Source organism: Nelumbo lutea, chromosome 1 (genome assembly GCF_056320005.1).
Source record: "Nelumbo lutea isolate HS-2025 chromosome 1, American lotus-T2T, whole genome shotgun sequence".
NCBI classification, from domain to species: domain Eukaryota; kingdom Viridiplantae; phylum Streptophyta; class Magnoliopsida; order Proteales; family Nelumbonaceae; genus Nelumbo; species Nelumbo lutea.
Window position 1 is genome coordinate 126983160 of NC_142684.1, and position 8885 is coordinate 126992044.

General features: G+C 40.8%; 1 protein-coding gene across 2 annotated transcripts in view; it reads right to left on the bottom strand.

Moving 5' to 3' along the window:
- The window catches only part of LOC148877424 (anaphase-promoting complex subunit 2-like), a 28649-nt gene extending 20351 nt beyond the window's left edge, over positions 1 to 8298 (bottom strand). The window contains exons 1-4 of one of the 2 annotated variants that reach the window (XM_088940877.1): positions 7792 to 8298; positions 7520 to 7609; positions 7032 to 7086; positions 6834 to 6954 (exon numbers count right to left, since the gene is read on the bottom strand). In XM_088940877.1, the coding sequence (XP_088797003.1) occupies positions 6834 to 6954; positions 7032 to 7086; positions 7520 to 7593 (250 nt within the window). In that variant the 5' untranslated portion in view covers positions 7594 to 7609; positions 7792 to 8298. The remainder of the gene's footprint in view (positions 1 to 6833; positions 6955 to 7031; positions 7087 to 7519; positions 7610 to 7791) is intronic. The other variant, XM_088940869.1, reaches the window with a different exon arrangement.
- Between the last annotated feature and the right edge of the window lie 587 nt (positions 8299 to 8885).

Consider the following 8885-nt stretch of genomic DNA (forward strand, 5'->3'; position numbering starts at 1 on the left):
CCTCCAATCCCCGATTGTCCAGGATTTCCCCAACTACTCCCATCAAAGTTTAGTTTTGAAAAATCGGCTGGTGGGGGAGTCCAAGACACACACAAGACTGCTTTGGTCTAGGTGCAATTATCAATCTCACCCCACTTCCTCAACAAATCATCCATTGTGAAGTCTGTAAACAACTCTAAAGATTTCAGCCACTGTACTACCCTTATATGGATTAGTTCTCTCAGTTCTTCGTTGCTTCTTTCTACTTCAGAGAAGATTCTGGAATTCCTTTCCTCCCATATAGCCCAACATACTGCAGCCCTCAAACATCTCCACATGGTCCTTCCCCTTTTCATTCAACACCTGAAGAAGGAAGGGGAAACAAGGCTTTGCAAATTTGATGGAGGATTCCATCTACACCCAAGAAGGGATAGTTGCTCACACCCAAATGGACTTAGCAAACTGGCAAGTCACCAATAGGTGAAAACCAGTCTCCCCATCCGTTTTACAAAGAACACACTAGTAAGGGGATAAACATGTCTTGGGTCTTTTCTTTTGGAGCATATCATCAGTGTGGATTCTTTCCAAAAAAGCTTCCCAGCAAAAACTACCTACTCTAGGAAGAATTGGTCTGCACCAAACCTCATTAACCAGGAAGGGAGGGCCAACAGGATTAGGGGGCTGACTTAAGACTTTGAAAAACGAGGCACAAGAAAATGAGCGAGTAGGGGTGGGGGTCCAAACTCTAGAATCCAACTCAGTAGGGTCCAAGAAAACATTATCAAGGATACCAAGGAGGCTCGAAATACTATCCAAGTCTGTATCTCTCACAACCCTTCTCAAACCCAAATTTCACCCAAAACCAGAAGAGGAAGGTGAAGGGGTAATAAAGGAAGAAACTGGCTCATTTTTTAATTCGGAGAGGGAATACATAGAAAGAAACAAGTCCTTAAGAGGGGCATTCCCCACCCAAGTTTGTTCCCAGAATTTTATGGAATTATCTGAGTTCAGATCATACCTGATGAGAGAGGTGAAAGTTGGAAGCAAATCGTGAATGGCTTTCCAAGGTGACGTACTTGTGGTCCTAGCTCGGAACCCAACATCCCATCAATTTTGCTCCATCCCGTGTATGCTTACCACTTTTAGCCCATAGTCTCTCCTTTTCTATTGGGAATCTCCACAACCATTTCCCCATAAGAGACATATTCCTTTTCTAATGTTCCCAAGCCTCAAGCCCCCTAGATTTTTACTTCTAGTCACCGCCTCCCAACTCACCTTATGGTCCCTTTTATCCTCTTCTCTAATCTGTTAGATACCTTTGTAGGAATTTTGAACACTGAAAGGAAATAAATGGGTAAGTTAGCTAGAGTAGCCTTAATCAGTGTAATCCTCCCACCAAGGGAAAGATAATTCTTCTTCCAAGAGGCAAGTCTCTTTTCGAATCTTTCCACCACCAGATTCCAGAAACTCTCCTTTAGGTTATCACCCAAAGGCATCCCTAGGTAATTCAATGGCCAACCTGAGACTTCACAACCCAATATTTATGCACTTTCCTTGATCTCACCCTCCTCCAAATTCACACCCACAACACAACTTTTCTCAAAATTCACCTTTAGTTTGGACATTTGTTCGAAAAGTTGTATCACCAACTTCATGTTCCTAATGTACCTCAAGTTCCCACCTTTATAGAACAGAATTGTGTCATCTGTAAACTGTAAGTGGGTAAGAAGCCTTCACCTCTTCGCACTCCTATTGTCTCATTTCCCATAATGACTACTACTTCTCTTCCAGTTTTTGCTTTTGATTCCATCTTTCCCCTCTTTCCTATCTAGCTCCTCAATACTCCCCACCAAGTTATCTTTTATCTGTTCTAACCTTCCAAAATGGGCTTTATTCCAATCTTTTATTTTTTCTTTTAGCCTCTTTAGTTTCTTGGCAAAACCTATCATTTTCAACCTCCCCAAAGGTCTGAATGCCTCCCATCACTCCTTTAGCCTAATCTTAAATGTAGGATCTTAAACCACATATTCTCAAATCTGAACGGAGAAGAGCCTCCCCTTGGGATTTCTTTCTCAATACAAATAGGTAGTTGTCTGAAGTAACTCTAGGTAATCCTCTTGCTATTAAGGATCCCCACATTTCTTCGCAGTCAAGAGATATGAGGAATCTGTCCAGTTTGGAGCAGGTTGGGGGGATTGAAAATTTGACCAAGTATAGTCCACCAAAGCAAGGGGGGGTCTCTTAATTCCAGAGAATCAATTAGCCTATTGAACTTCCTCATGCTATTAGTAAATCCCTGGTTCGGGATTTTGAGTCCCTCGAATATCTGATGACATTAAAATCACCCCCTACACACCACGGACCCTCCCACAAGCCCCTGATAGCACATAATTCCTCCCAAAAAGCTTCTTTGTCTCTGTAAGAATTAGGACCATAAACGTTTGTTAAGGCCCATTCTCTTTCGTCCGACTTTATTTTAATTTTTAGGGAGATTGAATAATGACCAATCAATTCTTCCACACAATCCATTTCCTCATCCCTCCATATGGTCATAATTCCCCTTGAAGCTCCCCACAAGGGTGCACATGACCAGCTCAAACCCCTGGCTCCCCAATTGCTCCTTATCCGCCTTCTAATTCAGCTCTGATAATTTGGTTTCTTGAATCATGATCAAGTCTGGTTTTTCTTTCCTGAATACATTTTTTATTAGCCTTCTTTTCTTGGCACTTCCCAATCCTCTTACATTCCAACTTATTATCTTCATAGTAATGACTTGTGACACCCATGGGCTGGTATTACTCAACACTCCCCTCTTCTTTTTCTTCATACTCTTGTTCTCCTCCTTCTCATAATTTGTTCCACTCTTAAGCTTCTCAATCTCACTCATTTTCCTTTTCCTTTGCTTACTCTTCTTTATCAGGTAAACTTTCTTTCCTTCTGCCTTCCTTCCCCTCCTGCCTGCCTTCCTTTTTTCCCTCTAGAGTCTCATTCTGGGTTGGCTTTGTCTGGGTAATGAGTTGGTTTAGGCTAGCATTAGCACATTCCAAACCTAAGGTTGGGTTAGCTAGAACCTCCAGGATTGAAGATACAACTCTAGCCCTCTCTTCCTCTACCCTATCAACCACCAGGTTCTTTGGCTCCAAGATTGTGGCACTTCAGATTGAGAGTTCCATAGCAGGTGGGATTCTACCAGGACCTGCATAGGTAGCTGAACACGAATTAGAAACCTCTTTAGAAGGAAGCAAAAGATTAAAAGACGGAACAAGAGATAAAAGTGTAGGGGTTCCCTGATCCGACAAGTCCAAATCCTTCCTTCAAAACCTGTTGAGTGAGAGTCCTTGGCAGGTAAAACTGGGATAACGTCTGAATTTTATCCCTCTTGTGTATCTTTGCTTCAGATAGAGCTGATATCCAGTTCTCTGTCTTGAATATCCTGAACTTGTGTCTCCCTTGGTATTTTTTCTAGACCACTGTTGGCTACATCTAGGTCCACCTTAGAGATTGAGGCAAGTCTCACCATTGTTTCTTCTTCTGGAGCGGGCAAGGAGGCACTAGAGGGTTCTTTAAACAAGATCTGCGTTCCTATTAGCTCATCGTTCCACAAATTGTAAGTTTTAGTGGATGAGGCACTTTCGATGCCACTTTCGTCGTTCCAAACATCATCTTGCCCTGGGTCTTCCCAATCATCTTCTTCCTTAGATTCTACACGCTCAAGCCTATTAAATTTTGGGTTTGGCTTGTCTGGGGTTGTGGAGTTCGTTTTCACAACCGGCTTCCATTTCTAATTTCTCTCTGACCGGGCGCTTCCTAAACCAACGTCGCCAAACGCTTTCAAAGGAGTCTTGAGAGGGATTTTGCAACCGCTGAGATAGAGGAGGTTGCAGGGGTCGATTTGGACGATGATAGACCCCAAAAATCGTCCCCAAACCTTTGGGCCGGCTTGCTCGCATGCACTTTTAAGTGGTCACATGACTTGTTTAGAATATAAGTTGGTGTTGGTTTGTTTGGTTCAACTGGTTTAACCCCTGGGTCAAGTTTGGTGCATTTTCAAAATTTTTTCCTTTATTGCCGCCCCTTCCAGCTGCCACTTCAGCATAGGACCTTTTAGTAGCCCCTTGATCTGAGATGGATGGCCCATATTCTAGTCCCTCTTTAGAGTTCTGACCATCCTCTTTTGATTCTACAGTTTGAGCATTTGCCTTCTCTTTGTAGTAACGGTCAGATTTCTCCTTCACGCTTTCCCCCTACTTGACCTTTGCCACGTCATCGTCTTCAACCTCCCATAGGCTTCTATAGAGTCTCTCCTCCACCGACGACAACAACCAGACTACTTCATGCGTTTCACTTTCACCTAGTTCTAACCTCACTATTCTCGGTATTGACTCTATTTTAACTCCTCCCAATTTCATCGAAGTTGCATTTAGATTGGACAAGTCCAATTCTTCTAGGACTCCTCCGCACAGAGCTGCCATTTTCTTGATTGCAAGGGACCAAAGATGAAATGGGAGCCTTAGCACTTTGAGGCGGAAGATTTCTGTCTGATCTACACGATTTGCATTCGGACACCACTGACTGATCACCATTACTCCTTCAGAAGTTTGAATAGGAGACGCATGTATTTCTTCCACCAGATTGTCTACTTCTAGAGGGGCCTTATCTTCTTGAAACGGTCAAAGATTGAAGCGTCCTCCCACTTTCGGCTTTCGTTTAATCTCCTCTGCAACACAGCCTCAACCACCTACTCTTTTGTTTGCGAGTATCACATATTTTTTTACACCAGTTCTGGTAGGTTTGATCTTCATTACCTGCAACATCCTTTTCACCATCTGGATGTGGTTGATTTTCCGGTGCTTGGTTGGGTTGGATATCTCTTGGTTTGTCTTCATTTCTCCATAAAAAGTTCTGCAACTCCCTTACGAACAGCACCCACCCCTTACTCTGTTTTCCCATGGGGATACAAATCATATGTCTTCTACCTTCACCGAACCATTCTGAGACTGTTGCGAACCAGCCCTTCCTGTTGAAGCGAAGTTCAGCTACGAATATCATTCCGTTGATTTTGATTGAGTTCTTCCATGCCTGTGATTTCCTCTAAACTAAAGCTACGTCCACGAAGCCTTTCAGCCAAGCTGCTACCTCCTTTTGGAGATACACCGTGGCTCTTTTTTCTTCTCTTATCTTCAGGAACACCAGAGACCTTGTTTTCACTTCTAGTTTGTATAGCTTAGCTTCAAACCATACTTCCTTTCTCCACCTTCCCACTACTTCGAACTCGCCCTCCATCCTTGTCTGATACACATTGGCATCGATGGCTGATATGCAGCTCTCCAACATTCCAAAAATTCAACCAATTGCAAAGGCAAAAAGTCAAACCTTTGAACAAACCTCTAAAACATAAAATACTTATAATAAAAGACAGACTATAACAAAGGCCTTCCAAAAGACAAACATAAAAACAAATAGACAGAAGTCACAGAAAAAAACAGTACTGATCTAACAACATGGACAGGGTAACAGCTACCTATCCACCAACAGATGACTGGGCCAAAAAAAACAGTACTGATCTAACAACATATTGCAGCACCAACAAAAACACCCGGGGAATCCACAATCCAGCCTCTCTATTTATCCAGCTTTCCATTAAGAACATATTCAGAACAATGGCAAATATAGCCTCCCGAGAAAACTGAATTTTCAGTGTTCTCTCTAATTTCTAATTCCAACAAAGCTCTTTTGGCAAAATCTTCACCCAGAAAAAAATGTACCCAGACTCTTAGCAACTTGAATATCCCCCTCAACAAACCTACTTAATTCCAGCTTATCCTTCATCTGAGGACTTCCTTCATTGGAAACAAAGCTATGAGCAGTTTGTGTCTCTTCTTTTTTTCTCTCTCAAAGTTGTTCTCTAAGCTATGCACCTCCACCAACTTACTGACTCCTACACTCTCAATGCCGCAGACCTCCATCAACCTTCCCATCTGAAATCAGACTTGAAGAACATTCTGCCTGAGTCAAGGCCAACTTTTCTGATAAAGAACTCAACACTTCATCCACACCCTCTTGAGCTTCTTCTCTTATAAACCTTTTTTAAAGCTCTTGCAAAGACTAGTTCCTCATGTGTATTTTCATGTTCTAACTACTTATAATGTAACCTTTGAACTTCTCATTTTCTGATAAGATAAACTTTGTAGAGCCAATGAAGTGATTAAATGGGCTAATAAAGATAAAGAAAATTTAAATGAGTATTGGTTCATATCAAAGCTTCAACTCTTTCTGATGTATTGGTTGACAGGCATCTATAACAGACAACTTCTAGATCTTGCCCACCAATGACTTACAAACAAATAACTGTTTAAAAGATAACGAGCAGAAAAGGCTCCAATTTAATAAGTTGATCCCATTTCAACCTCTGGGATGCCTCTTTCTCGTAGATTTATGTTTCTAATTTAATAAAATTGTTTCCCGTTATTCATAAAAAAATTGGTAGGTTGAACCAAAATGGTGGTGGTGAAAACAACAGAAACAATACTAGATATGTTTTCATGGAGAAATGGTGGATTTTCAGTTCCCACAACCCTATCTTTTCATTATCGATTCAGCAATGGAGAGGGGAAAAACTTCTAAATAATAATTAAAAAATTAGAAGGGAAAAGGAAGATAATTATAAAAAAATAGAAAGAGGGGCTTCATATATTAGACCAAAAATAAAAATAGAAATAAACATAAACAGATGTATCAAAGTTGAGTCTGAACTATCTATCAGGAAATTACGCAGCATAGTTCTACAAACGTTTAAGAAGAAATAATTACCACATAAGGACTGAGGACTCCATCATCTGGTACCTAAAACTTACCAGGTAAACAGCGAGGAAGAGATGTCACAAGGACTGAGGAGACCACCAGCTGATACCTAGAAAAACAAGATGGGGTCTTTTCCGGATTTGGTTTTCCTCCAGACACACTTTCCTTGTATGACTGTAAAGCATGAACTAATATTAGCAGGCACTTTTCCTGATACCGTTTTTCTAAACATATCTCTTCCAGTGACTTACATAACACTTGCCGGGCCTCATCCGCATTAATCCGTATTGACATTTATTATCAGTTCTGTAATGACAAATTTTAATCAATTCGGAAATCAGTACAGCACCAAAAGAGTCCAAACAAACCAACAATACATATCAATTGCAGTATAGAGATAACAGGGATAACTGAAGACACATTGAGGAGAACCTCAGTTAATTATTGTCTCCAAAAATATAAGTCATTGCAGATTCATGTATGTGAAAAGAAGTTTGAGTGATCTGAAAGTAAATGGCTTAGTGCAGTAACCATCAGGATGTTATTTGTGTCTGCTAGGTTGATCCTCTAATAAAGGAAAGAGCATGCGAACGGCACACATAACGAAGAATTCAAATACAGACAAGACATACAAATAGAACATCACCATTTTTCTGTATCTACTCAGAAATGCGATTATGAACATCAACAAATAAAAACTCGCATCAACGGAGAATGTTAAGATGTCGTGGTTTCATACATGGAGTTTATTAAGCTCTGACGTTGCCACGTCACCATAACTATCAAAATGTTGCCAAAACTTTGACGCACCATTTTTCTCAAATGTTTCCTGCAATCAAAGGAGATGTCAATTTCGCACATGACGAAACCTTTTTTTTTGTATTTATTGCTTACTTTTCCTCTCTCTTTAAGGTCGAGATCTTTAGAGCATTCCAGTGCCATTACAGAAGAAAGGGAGTAAAGGCAGCGCCATTTGAATTGATTAAAAAAAAGGAAAATCGTTTGACAAACCTCTAGCTCCCGAAGAAAGTAATCCTGGACAAGAGAGTCGAGGCCGTACTTGCAAAGAATGTGCACTTGAGAAACAAACGCCGACCCAATCGAAAGGTCCCCATTATCCTTCAGAAGGACCTCTGTGCTGGCACAGAAACCGTTCCAGCTCTGCAAAATCTCGTCAATTGATTCATCGCCAATTGAATCCAAAATCCCCAGGTTATGAACCCAATATGCCCCGCCCTTCTCTATTTCCATGGCTACTTAGTTCAGAGGCTCTTTGGTGAACAACGACGTCAATTATAGCAATTACACTGGAGAAACCCTAGATTACCAGATAAGGCACTCGAAGAAAGCATTAATGCACGGAGCGACAGAGAGAACAGTCGTCCTGTGACTGCTACTTGTTTTGGCAGGGGGAACTCGTGAGGCGATGAGCCCCCGGTTGTTACTTGGTTGAGAAATGGGAGATGTGATAGACGAACGAGCGGGAGAAATTGTTCTGCAATTTGCCGCCAGATCGTTAATACGAAGGAAGAAATAGATGAAAAGAAAAGTGGCGCCGGGACGCGATGCAGTAGGCCAAGCTACTGATCTAAGCCCATTTGTCATCCATGGACCAATTCATTTGAGTGGATATTCGATCAGGCCCATGGACCAGAACGTCAATTGTGAAAATGGGATCATAAATTACTTTCTCTATTTGATATACTTATTGTTTATTGATACCATTTATGCGAGATCGGGGTTTGTTACTCACGTAGCGCTTTCAAATATGCATGTCAATGATACCCGAAAATCCGAGGTCCGATCCAATTAATCGAATTCAAATATTGTAATTTATATATAATTAATAATTGAATTATTTTTGGATTTGATTCCATCCTTTTCTATTAAAATTTGAATTAGATTATATTATAACATTTATTAATTTTTATATATTAAATTGAAAATATCTCTCCATAAATAACATACAAGTACGGAAAATATTCTCAATGCAGGGCCAGCAAATCCCGTTTCCATTTATCCAGACAAGTTCATCAGGTCCTCTATTTTAAAAATGAAATATGTGTGCCATTCATCTATACTGAAACCAAAATCTGACAGAGCGC